Source organism: Pseudopodoces humilis, chromosome 20 (assembly GCF_049639895.1).
Source record: "Pseudopodoces humilis isolate 2021_Gansu_Grassland_sample_001 chromosome 20, ASM4963989v1, whole genome shotgun sequence".
Lineage (NCBI taxonomy): Eukaryota > Metazoa > Chordata > Aves > Passeriformes > Paridae > Pseudopodoces > Pseudopodoces humilis.
Window position 1 is genome coordinate 9,805,530 of NC_142219.1, and position 25,053 is coordinate 9,830,582.

The 25,053-nt window shown below is 41.9% G+C and overlaps 1 protein-coding gene across 4 annotated transcripts in view; it reads right to left on the reverse strand.

The window, feature by feature from the left end:
* TAOK3 (TAO kinase 3) overlaps window positions 1-25,053 on the reverse strand; it is a 74,119-nt gene that overhangs the window by 39,327 nt on the left and 9,739 nt on the right. For 3 of the 4 annotated variants that reach the window (XM_014253914.2, XM_088064906.1, XM_088064905.1), the window contains 2 exons: window positions 2,923-3,012; window positions 1,535-1,745 (listed from right to left, as the gene is read on the reverse strand). In XM_014253914.2, coding sequence (XP_014109389.2) covers window positions 1,535-1,654 — 120 coding nt within the window. In that variant the 5' untranslated portion in view covers window positions 1,655-1,745; window positions 2,923-3,012. Of the gene's footprint in view, window positions 1-1,534; window positions 1,746-2,922; window positions 3,013-22,082; window positions 22,104-25,053 lie in introns of those variants that run through there. The other variant, XM_014253915.2, reaches the window with a different exon arrangement.

Consider the following 25,053-nt stretch of genomic DNA (forward strand, 5'->3'; position numbering starts at 1 on the left):
TGCCCTCATCTCTGCATGTTAAGGGTAAAAAACATCAAGCTTTTGGTCTTAAAACAGTTGCTGAAATCTCTGTACCTCCAACCATTTTTGGGACAAAAAAAAATTAGTGACAGTGAAAAGCTTAAACTATAATAGGAGCTAAATGTGGTAAATCTTCCTTTCAAGTAAAGTATTAACTAATGACATCTTTTGAGGCATGTGGGGACTTCAAAGAAAAACTGTGTTGAGTGAACCAGTGGAGCACAGGAATTACTGAAGGGAGGTGAGACAGGCCACTCACAGCACACACTCCTCAAATGAGACAGAGAAAGCTGAAAATGAGTAACTGGGATAAGGCAAAGCCCTTCCCCACCACTTGCCACTCTGATTCAGCACCAAGAAGATCAAGAGTGTTTTACTGAGATGTATTAATGCTTTCTGCCTGTCACATTAATTCCAAGCAGCTCCACCTGACCATGGTATCTGTCCTTCCAGCTGGGATTTGTCACTGAAGGACACACTGCCACATTCCCAGAGCTGTGGGGAAAGTTCTAGCTGCAGCAAGGGCTTGGGATGCTCCTGGCTGAGACAAGTCCCAGGGCTCTATGAGCACACCTGGGAAAAAGCCACTTGCTGAAGCAGTTTTGGGCCTATTTGAAATGATACCTTGAGAAATTATATTGTTATCCCTCAAAATACACATTAAATACTTATATGACATAAAATTTAAGGTTCCTCACTTTACAACAGTTCTACCAACACCTCCACCATTTCACACAACTCCAAACAGAGAACTGGAATGCTTAAAATAACTCATGCTACCTATGGCCAGCTAGAGGTGTCAGGGATCTTATCTTAATACTTTATTGTCTGATATCCAGAAACCCAGTTCCAGTGGACCTGATCCTCCTGAGTGGCTGATCGTGGTTCCAAGCAGCTTTAATTTGATTTGTTTGCTTGATTTGGCTTTAACTGATTTGTTCAATATTGATTCTATTTCAGTCTCACTAATACCAACCAGGTTATAATTATTTCCAACTGCAGTATTGTGGATTTGGCTTTGTTTGATATGAACTGTAAAAGCACCATTTTTCTCATTTCCAGATTAAATTCTCTTGCCTGTATCAATGAATGCCACACATCCTTCCTGCTTGAATTCCCATTCCTCTGAGGACTCTCTCTTTGCCATAAAGGAATTTGCAGTGATTTCCAAGTGTATGAACTCCAAGTATCTTGAAATTTCAGTTTGGCAAATTAAATTTCAGCTGTTTAAATTCAGCTTTCAGCATCAAACAGCACAAAACACTGTATACTTGACCTGGATAGTTGGGTGCACTATTAAGAATATAGTAAACTGCTACTATAAATACTGCTGGAACACTGAAGAGCTCAAGAGTGGTTTGGAAACACTTCTTTTTGAGATGTGTTATCACAAAACTAATGCACACAAAACACTGAAAATTCAAGGAACACCTCCTTCTACAATTGCTCAAAAACCTCCAAAACATCACTTGAAATGATTCCATTTTCCAAAACAAGAAAGAACTCTACTTACAAAGTAAACTGCTCCAAAACTTCCATGTCCAATTTCATGCAATCCCACGAATATTTCCTCAGGATCATCTTTGTAGAACAGGTCAGCTATTTCTGGGTCCTTTGGCACCCCTTTGCGCATGTTGAATCGTGTTAGGAACTGCTTTGTGCTCTCGAGTCCCAACCAATTTCTTCCTTCATCGACAAAGCTGTTTGCAGACAGCTCTCAGCACCTGGTGGGAAAGTTCATCTTTAATCTGCTTCCCTTGCACGTGTTTCTGTTCACACTTCTCTGGCAGCAAAATGAGAGGAAACACTTCCAGCAGCAATAGGCCTCACCATTGCTTCCTCCCTCCAGCTAATTCTTTTTAATTATTAGTCCTATTTAGATAGAGAGATTAAAATGCATTCAGGATACAACAGCTCTTTATCTCACACAGGAAGCAAGTGCTGCAGTGACACTGAAGTCCACTTGAATTCAAGAGTCCTGTTGCTATGCAAAACATCCTGTGACAGGAGTTTGTTATTCTTCACGCTGGGCTCCCAATGTGACAGTTTTTAGTCTCTCTCTGTTGTTCCTCCTACTTTCCTGGGCTGTTTGCTTTCTCTGCTCCTGATTGCCAGCTGGTGCTGGTGGAAAAGTCAGCTGCTATTCCACAGCAATGCTTTGCAGCCATGTAATTGTTATTTCTCTATTTATTTGCTCAGAGCTGCATGACAGCCAGGGCTGCTGGATCGTGATCGCTCCCAGCACATGGAATTGCTTTTGAAGAATCCTAAACTCCATGATATAAGGCAGATCTTTGCCTCCCCAAACTCTTCCCTTAGCACAGAACTGAGTTGCATCTAAATGAAGACTTCCTGTATTCATCCCCAAAATTTTATTTGTGTGGAAAGGAAAAAAAAAAAAACAGGAAGAAACATCCTAGTATCAGGAAGTTTTCAATTTCTTAACAAAACATCTTGAAAAATCTGCATGGACTCATTAAACACTGGTATGCAAAGCACTGATGGGGGCCTTTACCCATCTGCTTTTGGCTTGTGAAATGCAGCGGAGGAGCTGCAGCTGAGTCACCTGGAGCAGTCTGGAGCAAGTCTCAGAGCTACTTTCACACCTGTGGTTCAGCACCTCATCTACTGAGGCCACATCTTGTCTGTGCACAAGAGATTCCTGCAAACACACACCAGAACCTTCAGCCTACACCATGATATAACCCATATAATTGGAGACCAGCTGAAATGTAGCAGTTGGATAAATTTTAAACTAAAACACACATAGAAAAGGCTTCAGAAGGTTTTGGACTTCAAGTGCCATCTGGATGAATGCAGAATTTTGGCCTGGTGTTGAGACAGCCTCCCTGGCTCAGGGTCAGTGATGGAGCAAGGAGAGGTGCAGTGAGAGGAGCCCACCTGGATAACTGTGGCACCAACCATGCTCCGTGGCTCATATTCCTTCCAGCAGCATTGTCCTGTGCTCCCAGCCCTCCAGACTCTCGAACTCTGCAAAGAAAAACAAGGAACTGTATTTAGAAAAACGATTCTTAAGTTTTACACCTTATTCTGACACACAAGAACACCACATCCAGTAATGGCCAGTGACAACAGGGCCCTGCTGGCAAGCACAAGGAGAATTGGCTGAGAATGCTAATGGTGTGTCTCTGGGTGAGGATAAGCACTTTCTGTGCTCCAAAGCCCTTGGACTATATATCATTGCAAGACAGAAAACCAGGAAAAGAGGTTAAATGCCAAGTTCTTTGGCTTTTATAAAGACTTTAAAGCTTGCTAGGGCACATGTAGCTCCCTCTCAGACCCTGCTTTTTAGATCATCTCTAAAAAGGACAAAGCTCAGGAAAAAATCCCCATCCCTGGAAGTGTCCGAGGCCAGGCTGGACGGGGCTTGGAGCAACCTGGGACAGTGGAAGGTGTCCCTGGCCATGGCAGGGGAGTGGAACTGGCTGGGCTTCAAGGTCCCTTCCAACCCAAACCATTCCAGGACTCCATGGGAAGCTGACAGGGCTGCATCCATTACTTGACTCTGTGTTCTACCTGATGACACACAAGATTCCAGGGAAAGTCCTGGGTATTAGTAAGCCAAACACTCTTGAATTCCACCAGGGAGAGGATGAGCAGTGAAAAGATGGGAGTGGCAGCCAGCGAGCCCCATCAGGTCACAGTGAGAGATGGCACCCACTACAGCCACCCACTCCCATGGATGTGGGAACACCCCCAAAGAGCCACTGCTGTCCCCTTGGGGGAGTGGGACACAGGGAGAGCTGGGAACCAGCCTGAGCTCATGGAAAATATTATCATGTAGCTACAAGCACAGCAGAAATGCTTCCAAGTTAAGCATAGTGCAGTTGTTACACTGCCAAAATCTGAATTAATAGGCACCTGATTTAATGACACTAACTCATGCTCTCCTTTATTAGGGGGAAAAAAATAAATGAGCAGAAATCTTCCTGCTAATAGCAAACATTACCAAAAATGTTATTTTTGCTACTTTATCTCACCACAGGCCAATACTACTGAGCTGTTAAAAGGCTACTTGAAGAGCACAAAAAAAAGGTTCTGCAATGTTTTGCTTTTTTAAAAAAAATAAAATCTCAAGTATAAACAAAAGCCGGATGAATGAAATGATTATTCATTTTCAGCTGATTTGCCTCACCCAAAGGTGCTATATTTACTACAGCCCTGCAGACAGGGAAAAGAATGCAGTATTTCAGGTCTGGCATTCTTCAGCCAACAGAAAAATCCATTTGGCTTTAAAAAAATAAAAACAAACTGATGGAGAAAACAATTTATCCATCTCCAGTCAAATGGACCTCTCTGCCATTAAGAAAGCCTGTGCAGCTCCAGTATTCAAGGTATTTAAAATGGGAGGCTAAATGTCAATACTTAGAGTTAAGTCCTAAGTAATAATGTAATTTTCCAATTAGAGCAGACATGAGTAGTGAGGCAAGTAAATCTTCTTGGTTAATCTGCTCAGCAGGACTATTATTTCCCAGTAATGAATATAAAAAAATTTAGAATGGAAAGTGCATCAACAACAACCCGAGTCCTGTTGATTGAACATGATCACAGAGTGATCCACACGATCCCACAGACACTGAGAGCCCCCTGCACTGACACCAGCACAGCACCACATCCACAGTTTGGGTCTTGGACAGTGTAAAACACCACAGATACACATCACACCTCTTCTGTTTAGGCTGGCAAGATCACAAATCCTTAACATCACAACTCTCTTCTAGAGAGATTGAAATAAAAATGGTTTCAATCAAGGCAGAGCACTGTAAGAGTTGAGCACCATTAGTAGAAAAAACTTAATTCCAGGTATGTGCGATTTGAGCAGGTTCTTTTCATTACCAGAGTGCTGAATAAACACACCAAGAAACAATTCCTATTAGAAGCCTGATTTCTGGTTTTCATCCTTGTTTTTCATCCTTGTTTTTCATCCACGTTTGAGACTCTGCATGTGCTGGAGACCTCAAAAGGAAACATCATTAATCACAGCAGCAGTGACTGGGGTGAGTGACAAGTGACTCAAAATTTTGAGGGTTTGGGAGATCAGCATTTTGTTCAGACAGCAGAGTTTCCTCAATGCTAAGCAACCCTCCCATTTAAAAACCATGAATGAACTGCTTTTGCTACAGGTGGCTGCACAAAGGTTCTCTCCTACCACTTACAACTGTATTAATAACAACAGAAAATACCTTGACCTGAATATGAAGAACAAAGCACAACTGGAAGCACCTTTAAGAGGAGCTAAATTACTGATATTTCCAAATAATCCATGGATCTAAAATTCTGTTTGTCAGTAAGATAAACTTGAGAACTCGAAGTGTGTGGCTTGTGAAAACACAGTTTGAATTGCATCTCAAAGCACCATAGGGCTGTTTCAAATGTGCTCAGAAACGCACAAAATTAATTTTAGTTCCTAACTACACCAGGGTACTTCCCAAAACAAGGACAAAGTTTTCCATTTCATGCAGAAAAACAAACTACAGGAAACAGGGTGGACCAGCAGCAGATTCCACTCAGAGGAGGAGCAGCATGACATGGCTCATGCACCCATTTTTAGATGCCTATTTTGAGGGGAATAAATTCACACTAGAATTATTTTCCCAAGAATGGCAAGCACAGAGCCCCATTTCATCACTTCAGTCTCTCCAAAACCTGGAATACAACGTAAAGAAGGAAATTCTGAGATAAATTCAGCTGATAACTGTCCTGAGTAAGAAACCTTTTGAGCTTGAAATAAGGAAGGTGCTCAATTTCCCCTGTAGTCCTCACCCATAAACTGTTTTGTTGGTTTGATTTGGGCAGTTTTTGTGTTGTTTTTAAGAAGCTGGAGCTCTTCCCCTTTCCTTTAATTGGTACATATGGCTGGCTGGCCAGGCCAAACACAAACACTTCATCCTGGGCTGTCTCCCTCACATGAGGGCCACAGTCTTGGATGAACAGCCCATTATTTTAGAGAAGCCTTTTGGAGAACACTCTGGAACCTCAACATTTTAGGCTGTTCAGTGTCATTTCTTTGATTGTTAAGAATTATTTTCCCAGCTAACTCAATGTAAGTGAATACAACACTCATGTTTTTTCCAGGCACTTCACTCATTTTAATGCTTAAAGCAGTCATATTCACATACCTGGCACAGAAACTCAAGCCACTGACAGGGCATATAAAAAGCACCTTCTCTACAACTATTGTTTGCTTAAATTAATCACCAATTCCAAGACACTCAGGAAAGATTTCTCTCTGGTCTAGAAGCAGCAAGTCCTCTCACGTCCTTCCCTCAGATTTCTCTGAAGCGAAATGATTCACTCGGCATGGAACCCGAACAGAAGGTACCCAGTGACCTTCAGCAGGAAAGACAAATATTCCTGAGCATTTGGGGCTCTGCAGATATCAGGGCAGTGTTCCTGAGGGCACACAGCAGGAAGAGCAGACTCGGGAAATCGGGATACAGTCTGCCAGGAAAGCTGGATAACGTGAACAGAACCACACCAGTGGTACCAGCAGCAGCTCCCCAAACACCACCTCTATTGCTCGGCTTTCCCAAGGAATAACTTCTCCCAGAACATCCATGCCAATGTCACACACCATTCCTTATCAACATCTGGGTGCAACCACAGCTCTTCATCGCCTCCACTTCTGAGGAGAGGTGCAGGAATTTCCCTTTGGAGAGTTTGGCTCTGCAGTGCACCTGGAATTCCATCACGGCCCCGCGCTCGGGGGTCAGAGCTGTCCAGAGCTCGCGTGTGCACCAGGTCATGTGGAGTTCACACATTACTCATGCTAATAAAACCCTGAATCACAACTCTTCTGACCCAGGCCATCACTGCACGCTGCCCCTGGGGTATGAAATCCAGCTAATAACTTGCAGGGCTTGTTGTAGAGAAATGCCTTCACAAAAACAGCTTTTTTTCCTGATGAGGAACAGTAGTTTTAAAGGAAATATTCAATTTATAATTCCCCCTATGACCGCTATTTATACAGCAAAAGACAATAAATTTATTAAAAAATTAAAATATAAGACAACCTTATTAAAAAAAATAAAATCAATGGGCTTAAAGTCAAGAAACAATCAGTTTTAGTCATCAGGAATGTTTCAACAAGTATGAAATCTAAGCCACAGGCCAGTCCTCCCCACAGGAACAGTCCCAGTTGTGCTCTAGAATTCCACTGCTTTGCTAAATATGTATAATCACAGCTACCCAAAATCATGGGGTACAGCCTGGGCTTTAGTGTGAAAGTCAAACAGCATCATTCTCACAATAGATACGTAATGAAAAAGCAAGAGGCACTGGGTGTAGCTTCCCAATAGTTCTCCAGTTGAATTTAAAACAATTTAATGAAATATGTCTGCCCTCTTTAAGTTTAAGGGTAATTAACATGTCTTGGATTAGAACCTTTATTTTACCATAAAATCTAGAGAGCGTTGTTAGAGCTTCTCACATTTATTTAACAAGATTAAACACTTTCAGTCATGAAATAAACCTTGCCTACTTAAAAATAAAGGGAAGAAAAAAGGCTTCCTGCTCCCAGCAACAACATTTCGTAATATTTCATCATGGCACACTTGAAATAATTCAGCAGTACATCTGGAAGGGATGAAAGATCCGTGAATCATTTTAAGCCCAAATAGCATCATACACAGAAATACAGATTTCATCAGATCCTCTCACTAAAACATCTCTAAAAAGCATCACAGATGGGTCGTGAAATTGAGAAAACTGCCTCCCCATTTTCAGCATTTTTTTCTTCTCTTTAGTGTTTTTATCAGGCTCTTCATCATGTTGCTTAAAACTCCAGACCATTATAAATTGATGAGTATTATGCTGCGTGTGCTACTCAGAGGCACAAATAAGTCATCGGATTTGTTTGTGGAAGCCTCAAGAGACAACAGCACACTCAGAGTTTCCTACCTATTAATGTAATGGCTTCCAAAGAGCTGGATCCATTTTGTGGTTTAAAGCTATTTTTAGGTACTTTTTAAAAAGAGTTTATATTTTGACCATCACATAATCAAGAAAAACAAAACAAAACGAAGTCCAGCAACTGACAAATCTATTCCCAGAGTTTTCCAGAGTGTCCAGGGTGATGCTGCAGCGAGATCTGAGCTACTCCTGCCCACCTGCATTACAGCTCAGAGCTGTAGGATCCCCATGGGGGACACTGAAGCCACCACAGTGGCCACCAGAGGTCATTTAAATAGCAAACGAGGCTGAAACCTCATCTCCAGCTCAAGTTTTCCTGAAGTGTTAGAAGTGACTGCCACAATAATTCTGAACACAACAAAATTCTTTGTATTTTAGAAGTAGTTTCCTTACCATGACTTAGATGGCCTGACTTCTGATTTGTCCCTTAAAGCCAGAAACTGCAGGGACTGTTAGATTTAACTACTGGAGGTTAACAAATAATTATGTTACTGGACAGTTTCTGTGTGCTAGTCAAGGAAAAGGTGTGTTTTAGGTGAGGCACGTGAACATATTCACATAAGAAAATCCTGTGATGCCATTTGGGGCAAAATGTGATTTCATTATGTAAGTGCAGGGCAGTGAGTGACAGTTCTGGTGTAGCTACATGGATTTTGTCATAACCTTAGCTGACTTTGAAAAAGGAGTTTTCTATTTAAAAATCCTGTTTATTCTCTTTGTGCAAGAAAATGTAAACTCAGGTACTGATTTTCTGGAAGCTGCATCACAGTAAAACTGGCCAGAAGGAATCATGCAGGAGGTCCTTACACAAAGTAAGGAAACAGATACAGGCTGTGTGCATGAAGGAGGAAAAGACAAGACATTCCCTGGTCCTGCAGGGTGAGAGCACCTCTCACGACAATCCAAATTGCAGGGTTTGAACTTTTTTCTTCTCTTTGAAGGGGAAGGTATGTGTGAAGCATGTGCTTCTTCATTCTAAGAAAATCCAGGAATCTTCACCATGACTGACTGTTAATAAAACCCCAAACAGGAATTTTACAGAAGCTGAGTTGCACCATTCTGTGTACGTTGTTCCTTCTCTCCATGGATAAAAAGGGGAAAGTTTCTCATCCTGACCTCTTGTACTGCTGCTGGTTTATGAAGCAAAGCCACAGCACTCCAACACATTTCCACAACATTCCCAACCTGCCTTTCCAGGTGGATATCCCCCAAGACACCTCGTTTGCATTGTACTTCCCCCTTTCTTTGCCCCCTGAATCTCTCCCTGCTACAACTTCTCCTTTGGCAACCCTCCTTCCTTCCTGCCTGCTCGGTGCCAGCCAGAGATAAGACTTTAGGAAACAGCCTTTTGGACTGCTTCAGTTTATAATTTCTGCTCTGCCTGTGACTCCAGCACATCCAGCTCTCCTCCTGACCTATTTATAGGCACAACTGCAACCATTAACATAAATAACAGGACTTTGTTCCACGCTGGTACCATCAGAAATGGCTACACCTGTTTCATTCTGGTGCCAAAGTCTGCTTCAGGAGTGGAGTTAAGAGAGAAAAAGCTTATTTGGGAAAACCCAAAAACCTCCAGTTCACTTGGGAATATTATTATTAAAGGATGACAGACTTAGTCCAGCAGGTACCAGCCAAGGAAATATCAGTCATTAATATTATGTGACTTACCCACTGGCTTTTTAAGTTTATTCTTTTGTAACCTTGAATTTTTATGGCCATTAGTAAAAGACACGGATAGAAGTGAAACATGAGTGGCTAACATCCAAAATCTCATTATTATCACCTAATAACTGTGTCCAAGAAGAGAGTGTTTATTCTCTATGAAAAGAGCACTGGATGGCTGAAAGTCTGGAAAGAAGAAAGATCACATGCAGCTTTTATTCACAAAGAACTCACAAAGTTTGCTGCATCAGTCATCACATGGATTTTTAATCCAGCCCCCTCATGGATCCCTCTTCTTCAGGATCATTTTAACACCCTCATGACAATTACAGCCCTTAACTGCATGCACAAGTTAGCACAGCTATCATGAAAATACCAAAGTATCATAGTTAAGAAAGTAATAAATAGATTTTTTTCCTGCCACAACACAGCAAACCACCCTTAAACAGCATGACAGAGACTGTTGAGATGGAAGAAACCCCGCAGTGAACGATGCCAGCTTTCAGGCAGGGGTGTAACATGGAATAATGAATGGTTCCTTCCAGGTAGGAGGCTATAATGGGGATCACACATGATGGGGGGGAGGGAAAGAAAATTTCAAAATAAAATTAAGGGAAAAAAAAGGAAGAAAAACTTATTATATTGTCAAATATATCCACTACAAGTTTCAAAATAAAGCTAAGAAAGAATATCAACAAAAAAATCCCCAAAAAACCCCAAAACCACAAAAAAAAAAAACCAAAAAAACCCAAACCAAAAATCCTGCAGAATTCTAAACTGAAAGAACTATTCTGCTTTAGCAGATAAAAAAATTCTGAGTTAAGACTGAAATTGCAGCTACCACACCATGTCATTATTCCCATTAAATGAGAATACACAGCACCCAGAGACTCTTTAAATAACTGGATAACTGAGAGGTCTAGGTTTGTGATTTCAGCCTTAAGTTTTGTCATCTTGGGTTTCATCAGGTCAGAAAAGGCCCTTAATGTTGCTTTAATGCAGAAAAATTACAATTTTAAATAAGAACTGGAAGGCAAACAAAAATTTGCTTCACTGAGCACTAGAATCAGATGTGTAAAATGAACTTAAATTTGCAACTCAAGTCAGAGCCTTCTTCAGGCAAATACACGGTTTTTTTCCACCAAAGGGAGGTTGGTAGAAGCAGGGACAAGGAGAAAGTCACCTGGATTAGGATGTGTCACCTGGCAGGTACCTGTCCCCTCAGCATTCTCTCTTCCCTATATTTTTAATTAGAATTGCAGCACTGAAGAATCACTACACAGTTTTAACTGCGACTTTAATTCCCATTTTAAATAATCTATGCTTAAATTTCATTTTTCCACTCCAAATTCCAAATTCAAGTTTCAGCGCTGCATCCTCGTGCACAGGGGCACCCTCAGATGAGCTTTAATGTGCTGAGATTTAATATTTCAGAATGTTAAAGGCAGAGAAAAAAAAAAAAAAGGATCAGTAAAACTACTTGGTGTAAAGAAAACAAGGCAGAACTAAGGGGAAAATAAGGGATGTGACTAATCTTCTCACAGGCAAAGAATGTAGTCTGTCTCCCAGGACCTAGTGGGTCCTTTTAGGAAAAGTGGAAGGTAAATCACCATGGAAACAGAGAATTTTATGAGGTACTTCAGCAGAGCAATTTGCTATGATATGAACATAATCAGGCAAGCAGCATTTCCCTTCCAACCAACTAGAAAAGCTTTTAGCACAAACAGTGAGTGCATTTCTGTCTGCTGGAATTCCCAAAAAATGAAAAACGGATGCTGCAAAAGACACCACGGATATCACTTGGAGAAAACATTATCAAAGCTTCAGTTGAATTTTCTGGTCACTGATGGAGACATCTGAAGACTCACAGAGCCGAGGAGAGGAAGCCATCAGGAGGGGAGGGTCAAACTTCCTCACTGCTGGCCCAGCTTCTGTGTCAAGTCCCCAAATCACATCAGATGGCTGCACAAAAATACCAAGTGACAGCGTTTGGGAGGGGGGCTGTGGGGACAACAGGAGCTTCTGTGGGTGGCAGGGATGGACACTTATGGCATTTGAGGGCAGTGGGGACAGGCAAGAGACATTCAGGTCAGAAACATCATTAAAACAAGAAAATATAATGAAAAGGATAGCTAAGCAAAATGAAAGGCCACCATAATTTAGAAACATTTCTATTTCTGCATGAGAAGCCAAGGAACTGGCAGCTGATGTTGGAATGTGTGTTCAATGGCTAACAAAAATTCAGGCTTATTGGCAAACACTGCACAGGAAGAACCATGTGGAGATTGCTCTAAGATATGACTGAGCTTTATTTTTGCTCCAATGATAATTTACTATATTGAATCGCCACCAAGAAAGCCATTGAGCAGTTCTCTATTTTTGAGGCAGCTGCTGGAGTAATGACACAGATTTGTGTATATTGAATTAGCACCACCAAAAGGGTTTCAGTCACTTATCTTGAAGATAATATTAATTCATAGCAGTGGGGATCAATCATTATGTTAAAAACACACACAGCCAGGTCCACCTTGAGTGGCTGAGACCTGAGAGACCTCAGCAGCAGAACAGGGGCTGGTGAAATGCATTTGATACAAAAATAGGCTAACAGACAGCAGTAGTAATATTTTCAGCTACTCTACACATTGCTGAATTTTAAATTAATTGTAATCACATAGGAAAAAGACCTGGGGGTTGCTGCAGACAGCTCTCTAAAAACATCTGCTCAGCAGGCAGAGGCAGTCAAAAATAGGCAAATGGAGTGTTGGGAAAAATGCAATGACAAGAAGCCACGGCCAAAAGTATGGATGGACATAAAAATATTACATGTTTCTATGCTGATTATAGCAACAAAACCTTCTCAATCAATGAATTCACCCATTTGCATTACTGAGTGCAAGGCTCAGAATGAAGAGCTCACTGATAACTGAGCCCACATGGGCTGCCCGAGCCCAGGACCACGGCAGAATCCCAGCAGCTCCTCCCAGGGTTTTGTCCCCATCCCTCAGGAGATCCAGTTCAGCATCCTCCTCAATCACACACAAGTGCAGCACACACCATTTCCCTATGGATTTACTTCAGGAGTTCTCTCTCGATCCAGAATTTCACAGTAAACCCCTGGCAGACTCCCACAGCAATCCAGCACGTTCCCTCCTCACTTCCCTCTTTTCTCTCCTTTCCATACACCTGCTCAAACCATCTGACTCCAAACCTGCTGATACCCTGACAAGTAACAAAAATCCTGTTTTAAGCCATGTTTATTGTTCCTGGAAAAAAATTATCCTTGCCAAATATTATAGTTCTACTTGAAATGGCACTTCAGTGTATTTTAACGTCTAGAGTGACAGCTGAAGATAATGAATAAAAACTCCTGATCTGTTTCATATCTCTGTGGCAATTTTCTGCAGAAAGCAAGGAAAAACCTCTTTTTCCTCTCTGTAGATTTGTTTTCATCTAACAGACAAATTCCAGTTATAATTTCTAGGGCTCCCTGGAACTGTCAAACTTATTCCAAGGACGTTCTGGGAATCAGAGCCATTTGAAGTATGGTTACTGTAGATAAAACACTGATCAAAACCTCAAGCAGCATTCCCTGGATCCTGCCACCACCAAGGCTGGCTCAGGAGTGGTCCCCACTGACAAACAACTACATTTGACCATGGCCAGAGGTAAAACATTACAAATACTGCCATGAAGCATCCCAGTGTCTCACAATTTCCTAATTTAATCTAAACAACTTTCTCAGAGCCACTTGAGCGGCTAAAGCCCAGTGCTTTCCACAGAGAGATGTTCAGGCATCACTTGACCACTTAAAGCTTTGTTTATTTGGACAGACATGGAGATAAAATAGCTCCAAGCCACCATGACTGTGTGAGCAAGGCCCTGGTTACAACAAGTGCTTATTTACATCCTCTGCTCTAGCAAGGCTGTCTTTGCAGGGGAAAAAACCCAGAGCTCAAGACCACCAGATAAGGCTGGGCATCCTTGATTTTCAGTCTTGACTTTTGACAGAAATTCCCCATTTTCTATTAAAAAAAAAAAAGCTCCACTGCATTTCTTTCCTGCAAACCTTGCCTTGAAAGCAATGCTAAACAAAGCAGGCTTTGAAGGCTGTACTAGAATTTCAGTATCATAATCTTATATCTCATGCAATTAAGCAATTAAACTTTTCGAAGAGAAACCAAAATGGTCTTTTTGCTGAATAAAACATCTACAGTGTTCATTCATTGATATGATCTTGATGCCCTACTTGTTACCTTTTTAACCAGGGGAAAAAAAAAAAAAAAAAGCCTGAATGGATATTAAATAAAACATGAGGTTTTTGTCTAAAGACAACTAATCTTAACTGCTACAGTAAAGCTTTCATCACCGGGAATGCCTCTGCCAACAGTGTTTTCCCCTGCAGGCAATGTTGTTGGACTTAAATCAGAAAAAAATCAGTCATTTACGTCAGTCTATTCCAGTTCTGCTTTCTATTAAGATAGACTGAAGTCCCTCCCCAGCAGCAGGGCTGGATAAATCTCCTGTATTCCCACATTTCGTTCTCCTCTCAGTTCATGGTGAGAACCTCACCTGCTCAGGGGATGGATACTCAGCTTTAATTCCTCTAAGGAATGTATTTATGTGAGATACAGGGTTCTAAACCACAAAAACACACCCTTCAGAGCATTTAAGGCAAATTCTTCTGAAATAATCCAACTTTTTTTTTTTCCCCCTGGTTAAAAATATACAAAGATCTATTCAACCACTCCTACATTGTGATTACAGTTTCTTTTCCATTTACCTTTTGTAACTTAGATTTTGGCGAAGTGTGCGTTGAGGAAGAAGAGCAGGGAAATGAGGTTTGAGGGGTTTGATGCCTTTGTTAAGCAACATATCAATAGATGAAGCCAATTTTCTCCTGATAAAAAATATCACCCAACCCCACTGTAGCCCCAGAAGCACCAGACATGCCCACAGGATAAAGGTTTTCTGCTGTTTGATGATGATATTCTACGCAGCCCTGAAGATATTTGTGCAGGGACGTGTCAGTGCCTATGAGAAAATACTCATTTTTGGATCCATAACAAGTTTATGTACAAGAAAAAGATGTTCAGTTTCCCAGTGAAATGGTCCCCTCACTTGACCCTTCAGAGAATATAAATATTTTTTTTCTGCAGATGGGAGAAATTAAAGTGTTTTGCCTGACAGTGAACATTTTCAGAACCATTTTATCAGGCCTAGCCATCCTCATACCATAGAAAATAGCCTTCTTTTTTGTGACAGTTATATACTTTAAGTCAGGTCATTCTGGTTTTTTTTTATAACCTAGAATTGCTTTTAAATATCTAAAACAAAGTGCATGTGAAGGATTCTGTATACACACCTGTCAATTCAACACCATAAATAACAGTCATTCTCTACAAAATGCAGAAAGGGTATTTTTAAGTGAGAGAATAGACAGAAACTTACTCAAATGCTGGTACAATCCTTTGGCTTCAGGGAGTGGGAAGGCAAATTCCCACCTGCCTCCCCCATGCTCCCTCAGAAGAGCTTCCCTTTTCCTGACATGTTCTGTACAAGAGTCTTAAACATTAATTACGCCTAACAGTCCTCAGAGATGTTAGCACAGCTATAAAAAGGTTTCTGGATCGAGTGGCTACTGAAGGAACTGGCATCTGATCAAAATTTCAAGAGTTATGCTCCCTGCTTTATGAATAAATGAAGGAATTACCAGTTTTTGAAAGTCTCCAGCACTACTTGGTGCCTCATATACATATTAACAGCCTTATTTTATGGATTCAGCATCCAAGGCATAATGAGCCTAAGGGGATATTTGTAGTAAAACTATGAAAGAATCCAATCCCATCGTCTAAGTGAGGAATATTTTTAGTTGGGGACAGCTTCTCAATTGCAGGGCTCATTATTTTGTTCTGGTTAATTTTAAGCACAGCTGAGACACTCTGTGAATGAAATATGTTTTTCTTCAGACTGAGGCGTATTGCCACTAATCAAAGGAATGAAAAATTCTAGTATTAACTAATGAATTCATGACAATTTTCAGTCTTTTTACTTTGTGGTCATGTCAGCTGAAAATGCTGAAGGAGCTCAGGGGACTTTGGGAAGTTACCTGGCTCAGGGTCATTACTGTACAAGAGTTTCTTGGCTCCTAAAAAAGGATATTCTAGACAGGAAGAATAGGGAAAAAACTCCTTTATGAGTCTTCCTAACTAACCAGTCCCTAGTACAAATGCATAACCAAATCTAATATGACAACAAGAATGGTCTTAGAAGAGCTACCCCGAGTTTTACACATATAATTTTAAAGCTGCTGCCTCCAAGGATGGAAAGCCCTCAGGGGGAAGCTGCACTGAACTCTTCTGCTAAAGCCTTTTGTACTAAGTAACTATACATTTTGGTGATCTTTCTTTATAATGCTGAAAAGAATCAACACTTTCAAAAGCGTAACTACAGGGGAAAACCATTGAATATTTGTATACAAACAAAACACACCAGATATGAATACTTCTCACCCAGCCAAATTTAAGCATTATGTGACTTTGGAAAAAATAAATATCAGAAAAAAACCACAGAAATTATCTTGCAAACTCAAACACAGAAACTTCCAACCATCTGAGGGGATGCTGTTGGAAAAACTCAGTTCCTTTGGTGAGAAGCAAACTTTCCCAGAGAATATGAGGAGCACAGCAAGGTTACAGAGCAAGCCTATACTGTGCTTAAGCTCTCCATTAATCATAGATGAAGCCCAGCAGAGGAACTGCCTCTCCTCATCTTGCTCTCTAGGGAAGTGCAGCTCGCAGAGGTTCAGCTCCAGGCTTCCTCTTTTCCAGGCACGGGGCACCCTCCCTGTCCCACCTACCCAGGCTGGGGCAGGGAACCACCAGCTGGGCCTGGCTTTGCAGAACCAGCTCCTTGCCCAAACTGGTTCCAGTGCTGCAGTTTCCCACTGAGAGCTGCTGCTGGCTCCTGGGCCACTACAGCAAAAACCCATTTCTGCAATCCAGACCAGGCACCGCTCCCTGTGATCCCGAACAAGAAAAGCATTAAAGGACTCACCCTTCTTCCAGGAAAACCTCAAGTAACAATGTAATTCCATCCTTTCTCAGATATTTCACTGCTTGCCCAGGAAGATAAGGCACACATTGCCCATTTCGTGTTTCTGAACAAAGGAACCGCCACCCAAAATCCAGGGCTGAGAAACCAGGCCAGCGTTTTTCTGTTCAGTTCCAGATTAGCTCCCAACACCATGATGGGAGACCTCCCCAGCCTGATGAGTCCCACCTTAAAATATAGTCATAAGACTGTATTTTAAAATTTTGATTAAGAAATTTTAATTAAGACTATATTTTAAAATTTTCAGCAAGGAAGGGACTGCAAAGAGAGTCACAAGCCCTGGGTTTGAGGACAAAAAACTATTTGCTATCCCAATAAAGGGATAAATCCAGAAGTGAGAGTTTGGTTTTACTGAGAATGAGTCCCAAAGACTCATAAGACACATCAGGAAGATAAATACTACACATCCTGGGCAGCCAAAGGAGTACATTCAGGGAGTTTTCCCCAAGCATGAGGTGATCCTGTGTTTCCAGGTCCTACAGCTTCTACACGAAGGATGTGGATAAGAGCATCCCACAGAGCCTTGTACACGAACAGCCTGGCATTCCACTGCTTCCCAAAGCTTTACACTTTACTCTCAGCAAGCCAGCCCTCACTTGGCTATGGAAAAGGACAAACCATAAGGATCTTTGGATTTTGAAGTCTTTGGGTCTGGACACGACAGCACTCCACTGTCCTCCGGAGTGCTCCTCCAGAGCACCGTGTGCCTCCAGGCAAGATCCATCCCTGCGTGGGAATCCAGACTTCCACACGGGAAGAAACAGGCACATCAGCTGCTGAAGCAGCAGGTTGGGTTTATTTGGATAATGCTGAAATGAGAACTGATCCTGAGACTCCACCAGCCAGAGCTGGGTATCTCATCTGGCACGTTCAGCTTGCAGGAGAGCCACTCCCTTCCATATCCCTTCAAACCGCCTCTGTCCTCTCCTCCTCCACCCTCCCGTCTCCTCCATGGCAGGAGGGGGCTGTGTTCCGTGCCAGGCACCTCCAGCCCAGCAGCTCCTTGTCTCTTCAATTCCCAGCACGCTGGACATCCCAGCAGGGCAGTTCTAGGACTGGTGTTCAATCCCATCCTCCTTGTGCTGCTGCACATCCCAGTGTGACCCCACTGAAGGCAAACCCACGAGGCCCGTGTGAGCCTGCTGGCTGTGGCACAGCATCCCACACTCATCTCCGTATCTGGGATCAGCAGGTACCCAGCAACTCCCCAGCACCACAGACCCACCACCAGCAACACAATCTGCTGCTGCTCAGGGACTAGAACTGCTTGTGAGTGACATGTGGCTCAGGGGTCACTTTCAAGAGCGTAAAAACAAAAAAAAAAAGAAAAAATATGGGGAAGGTTTCTTGGAATTATAAATATATCAGTAGGGTAAAACTGAAATTTCAAAGCAGAAACACGTTTTCAGTGCAGTGCCACAGGACAGAAAGGGAAGAAAGCACCATCACCTTTATAAAGATTTTGCTTAAGCATCCTCATTAAAAAGGGATAAATAGTAGCAGTGTGTAATCATTACAGTAATCCAATATATTTCTGTGTCCCCAACACTCAATTAAATTTATTGAGACTCCAGAGCTACCATACACAGCTTGAGAGCGTGCAGCATCTGCTACTTCCAAGATGAGTCATGGTAGGAAATTCCCCTGTATTTTCTAGGAACCTGTCAGGCAGCCAGTGACTGAAACAGTGATGTGACTGTATATAACACCCACACAAATAAGAAATAACTTCCATCAATAAATGTACATTATATTTAACATACTAGCTGCAGATTTCAAGTAAGAGATTACAATTAGAAAGATGGGTTTGGGAAAATATTCCCCAGCTTAATTTGAATGCAATGTAAATTTTGCCAGGAAACATTAAAGGTCAGAACAGACTGGAAGAAGAGAAACTAATTCAAATAAGTTGCAGGAATTTGAGGACATTTTAAAGAAGAGAAGTAAACGTGCAACAAAGCAACACCCCACAGCACTTGCCTCCATTTTCAAGTGCTGCATCATTAACTCTATAATCTCTTATCACATCTGTCCCTCCCCAAACCTTAAATAATCTCAACTGTCCCCCTGCACCTTCTGTTTTAGACAGAACTACAGAGGACCAAACTCCTTCTCACCGTCTGACTTCACTCCAGAACACCAGACTAGAACTGCCTCATTTCCAACAGCCACACTGTTTCCTGCATCCCCAGATGTTCCCAATCACAGACGTGCTTTGTGTCACTCTGCCAACAGCTGGATCTGTCGCTGTCCCCTCACTCAGACATGTGGCAGCCCCACAAAAGCCTCTCAGAGGACACATCCACAGCAGTGCTGCCTCTAAACTGGCCTCTGGAGTAAACCCTCAACTTAAAAGCATCCTGGTCATGTCCACCTCTCACTTCCAAACAAGTTACTACCGTGATGTGAAAAATTTAAACTTACCTGAGGTCTGAGGTAAACCAGAATAATTTGGATTTTGAGAGTCAGGTCACATTACCACATGGCCACCAAGGATGGAATGCAGCCTCACTGACAGCACAGAACAAGTTCCTACTTAGCAGGTACTGAGTCTTTTGCTAGGCCAAAAAAATACAAGGTCCAACCCAAACTTAGGAAGTTATTTTGTACTGTGTTGATCAATTTCAGTATTTTTAGCCCATGACCAAAACAGCTGCAAAGAAAGTGAATGGATGTAGGACTGCAATTCGGGTGGTTTTGGAGCACTGGTTATGTATTTCAAGCTAAAGACAAATTTTTGGGTTTGACTTCTAATCTGATGAGAGCTCAGACATTTGTGTGCAAGCAGCCAACTAATAACCCTTCCAGATAAGGCCTGGGGCTCCTAGAATTACCAAACAGCAGCAGTCTCACCTTCAGAGAGTACACCATGGCCTTCTTGAGTTACCAGGACTCTTGATAAAAATCCAGTAGGACAAAAGAGAAATTCCACCTCACTTTTGAATACCTGAAAGTCACATCCTCATTCATCAATGGAGAGAGCCTAAAACAAATCCACCACAAACCAGAAACTGGAAGGATATCTGCTTACACAAGACCATGGACACAGAACAGCAAGAGTCACTAATTTTCACCAAGGAAGGGACTGCAAAGAGGGTCACAAGCCCTGGGACTTGTGTTTTTTGAGGACAAAAAACTATTTGCTATTCCAATAAAGGGATAAATCCAGAAGTGAGAGTTTGGTTTTACTGTGAATGAATCCCCACACTCATGCAGGCTCCCCTCTGCAACCCTAGACCAATCCTCAGCTCCCTAAAGACAAAACTTTAGGTGAATTGTGACACCACCCAATTATCTGCAATATTTATACTGACAATCAATTTCTCCAAGCATGAACTTAAATCCACATTTCCACCTAGGTTAGCTAAAAGTGGCACCTATTTCTGCCATGTCATTATAATGAATTAGCAGCAGTATGTCAAGAAGGACAAAGAGAATTACTAATACACAGAGTTTTCCCCAGCACTCACAGAACCCTTTCCCCTTGCCAGCATCAGACATCACCTAAACTCAATTTTTTTCCCCAGACATTGAATTTTCTTTAGAAAAGTTCTGGTCAAGGGCTTTTCAGAAAACATCTGATATAAAGTAAAGCTGGATTCTTTGCAAATATTTACACTAAATTAAGGGTTTGTTCTGAAGTATCAGATCACTCCATTTAGCAGCAATAAAGTAAGGCACAGACTAGGCTGCACGCATCCATAGCTGGTTTTAGTTCTGCAGGAAAGTATCAACTTTATCAAAATGTCTTCCTTTTCAGACTGGCCTTCAATTGCACAGCAGCACTCATTCAGTACCAAAGCAGAATCCACAGACGTGGATCCACACAATCATATTAATATAGTGTCTTGTTTCTATCTGCAATCAGTGCTACAAAGAGGAGATGAAGACACAAAATCAGAGTATTATAACCAAAACTTCTATGTTCACAAGTCTACTCAATTCCCAGGTCCCTCCTGCTTTCCCAAAAACACAAACCCAAATTCCCTGAAGCAACAGGAAAGAGCACAGACAGGCCTGTGCATTCAATGGCCTCCATTTGCCCTTATGCATTTTAAGTTATCCTACAGGAAGCGCTGCTGAAACACAAACCAAACCAGATTTGTCAGAGACCTCCAGGAGTCTGAAGAGCAGCTCATGGGCAGCTGTTACAGGAAACCTGCTCAGCAAAATGGCCATAACCCATTTGTCATGTGTCATCTTCCTGGGGAAGTGCCAGCTGCATGCCCAGGAGTCGGTACCAGTATGAGGAGCGTGGGTAATATCAGTAATTATGTGCATTATATAAGGTGTGCTTGCAACACTCCCATTTCCTTCTCCATAAGGATTAAAACTGTGGCTTCTAAATAGCTTAACTGTTTGATGGAGACAAGCAAAGCACTGCTGCTCCCAAGAACTGCAGGAACTGATGTTCCAAACCAAGGTTAAGATCCAGCAGTGTCTCCAAGCAATAAGGGCTGCTGGGCACACGAGGTCAGTCATGGCCAGAAGCTCCACCTTGGGAACATCTGCAGAATCCGTGCAGTGACCTGGCTGCCCCAATTTGAGTTTCAGCTGCCAGTGCCCATGAAGCACAGCATCCCTGAGGGGCCCTGATGAACTGCAGGAACAGCTCAGCACAGCATTGCACAGCCTGAATTATTCTCACAGGAATCCTACATTGCACCTCAGCACTCACCTAGCCTGGATAAAAGGAGGAACAAAAGATTTTACCTGTGCTGGCCCTGGATGAATACGTAGATTTAAAATGCTCTTTTTCACAGAGTATGATTCAGCTACCCCACTATACACACACAAAACATGTACAGCTTCAAAATGCTTCTTAAACACCACAGCAGCTCACCCAGAAATGCATCTGCATGAACCCTTCAATGTACAGACCACCAGCTCTCAGCACTGCATCATTCATAGCTCTGGTAAAGAACTGAATGTGAGCACTGCCACTTCTGTATTGTGTTTTAAAACCCATTTTATGTCCATTACTGCTGTGTGAGTGTTATTCAGGAAGACACAACAATTCCCACAGCGTGTGCAGAATAGCACACAGGCAAACACCCCCCAGCCTGCCATGGGGATATGAACCAACCACTACACTGTAAATATGACCTCTGACTTCTGTGTCTGCAGTGTGAAACAGCTTCCAAACCGGGAAGTGAAATGTCAATATCAAGCTTAAAAATTAATAAATGAGCTGAGGAAGCCCCTTTGCTGTGCAAGGGCAGGACAAGGAGTGTTTTGTCACCAAAGATTAGCCAATACACAGGAACACCAAGGGAAGTACAAGCAGAAAGGACATTTCACATCTCAATGATTAAGACATTTAAGCATTTCATTCATTTCCATCATCACAGTACCTTTACAGCTCTTCCAATCATAGAATCTACTCGAAGGCTAAGGAAAAGAATCCAAGCATGCACCCTGAAGCACAGCATTCCAAACACAGGCTCCCAGAACTTCCTCATCCTCCCCTCCTATCACCCATGGCCAGAAGAGACTGGACTTACTGAGAAAGTGAGATAAAGTAACAGTCAAAACAAACACAAACCACCCTGTAAATCTCTCGAAGGGTAACCCAAGGCAAACACTCAACAAACCCGAGAGATTTTAAAGGCGGCACAGAAAATGTGTCCTTCAAAAGGCTGCACTATCTTCCCAAACAGGGACACAGAGCCCAGGCACTTTAAATACAAAGAACAAGATGACCAGCACATAAAGAGAAGGGCATTGTATTCATCTGAAGCATGTTTTTGACAGCAAATTAAAATGTATCATCATTAAAATTAAATACAAGCCATGAAAAGCTTTTCAAACTAATTCCACAGCAAAATTTGATTTGTGATCTGGTATGGTTTGGGATCTGGGTTTAAGTCAGGCCCAAAACAGGCAGCAGAGCTCTTTCACTCTGAGTTCCACGCCTCAGCAGATAAATTTGGCAGCCTTACACATGGGCTCAAGATTTCCATTTGAACCATCAGAGGTTTCTTGATTCAATTCAGTAAATGCATTATTTGGCATCTAATTTAGGAGGGAGGATAGCATTTTAAAGCTGCTTCTGAAAACAGTGGAATATTCCCCAATTACTGTAGAAATATCCTGGAAAAGCTACAAGAGATTCAGAAGGTTGAAGGTACATCTGCCACAATCAGCCTGGAAATGCCTTTTAGCCCTGTCCTTTCTTGCAGCATGGATTTATTGAAGCCATAATTGAAAGCATTTACCATCAGCTCTGTCTGATTTCAGATCAGATACTCCAGACTTCATTGCAGCTTCTTCAACAAAAAATGTGAAAGGGCCACCATCAACACTGGCAAAGAGACTGATCCCAAAGCTCAGCGAGTGAAATGGTATTTGGGGAAAGCAGATCCTTCAAGATCAACATAAAAAAATGTTCTGGTCATAGAGAAAAACTGATCTCCAGCACACACCTGTTCTACCAGCAGGAAAAAAACTTCCTCTAGATGAGAAGACTTCAGCCTTTTACAGCCAAACTGAGTCAGCATGAGACAGTTTAAAGTATGAAAATAACCTCAAAATTCTATACCTTGGTACATAAACTGCTTCTGTGCTACTTAGTGTGTCAAGCAGAAGACTTCCATTTAGGAAAACACCCTTAATTTTCTTTGAGAAAGCTGGAATAACCACTATTAATACTACAACAAATGCACGTGGCTATGCACTCGACCTAAGGGTTGCTGAGTTTTGGTGGCATTTAATCACATCAATATAGGGGGAAAGAGGCAGAGAGCCAGGAAAACATCATAGTTTGCCTTCAGAAAACTTGTTATTTTTAACAGTAAAGTTTAAGATCAGCAACCCTGAAGCAAAATGGTCAGAACATTTTCTTCCACCGATGTTGACAGCACACCAAGAGCTTTCAGAGGGCGAGTATTTTAGGCCAGCGCAGCAAAACAGAGATCCCAGGAAGGAAAGCTCACCCACTGTGGTAAAAACCAGCCTAGGAAGGGTGAATTTATTCATCCATTATGCTGAAGAGCTTAAAATAGAAACATTCTATATGTCTCACCTCAGGCCAGGATGAACAACTGAACAGAAGTGAATCACTGTTACAGCAAATGACTGGAAAATACTGATGGAAACTGAGGCTATCTTCTGCCTCTCCCTCCAACACAGGAAAAAGTCCTTATTGCTGCATGTTTTTACAAGGGGAGAACAAAATCAGATGCATTATTTTTACTTTTTTTTTTCTTTCATTAAGTTGGAGAAACAGAGGTTGATCTATAAAGCCTCACCTCTCCCTGCAATCCCTGTTATGCCTCTGTCCTTACCCATGGATGCACAGCTGCAAAAACCAACAGAAGATAGAGACACTTGGGAAATATCTCACACCCAGTCCTGCAGCTTTGGAGGTTTAAAAAAACCCCTTAAAATCTTTAATGAATAAAACTGGGGAGAAGAACTCATGTGTTTAGTGTATTTTGGTATGAAAAAAACCCCAAAACTCTTTAAAACAGTAACTGAGAGCTTAATTTACCACTCTGACTAACAAGAAAAAAACCAAAATTCACATTCAGGTATTCCAAAGCTAAAAATACCCAGCTAGCTGCAATTCCCACCTTATGCAGGCAGGCAGAAGTGCTTTGCACTCCCCTCCCCAAGCAGACACACGTTCACTTCCTTCTTCATTGCAACATCAGAGGCTCAACCCGATGCTAACAAGCCACAAAGTTCTGCCCAGAACTTAAAGTCACGCCCCAGTAATTACATAAAATAAGCTCTAAGTACAAGTGGTTAAAAAAAAAAATAAAAATCAATTTACTCAGCTTCTGTTTTGCTTTTAATTTCAAAATATTTTGACTGTAGTAAAACAGAAAAGCAATTTTCATTTGAGGTTTGCTCCCTCCACCCAGATGTCTCATTAACTCTTCTTTTATCCAATCTCACTTTAGAATATTAGCACATTCATTTATCTCAATCCTATGCCAATACAGGGATCAAACCCCTGAACATGCAACCTCTTTAGGAGGACATTTTAAGGCATAGCTGATCTTTACTTTTAGTACATAGAACACAAAGGATGATAGCAATAGTGGGGGGAGGAGAGGAAAAAAAAAAAGGAAATGTAGGATAATGTAAAACTAAAACTCAGTTGTGCGGATATCCCGCTCAAAGGTGGTCCACGACATTAGAGTAACCTACAAAAGCAGCAAAGATCCCCCAAAATCTTTGCAAGCTCCCAATAAAAAGGCAAAGTGTTCTCCCCTGACCTAACCAAAAAACAAGGCAGCACACAAATGCCTGGACAAGAAAACCCCTGTTTGGCATACAGATAATCCCCCGAGAGTGCAGAACACACCACGTGACAGT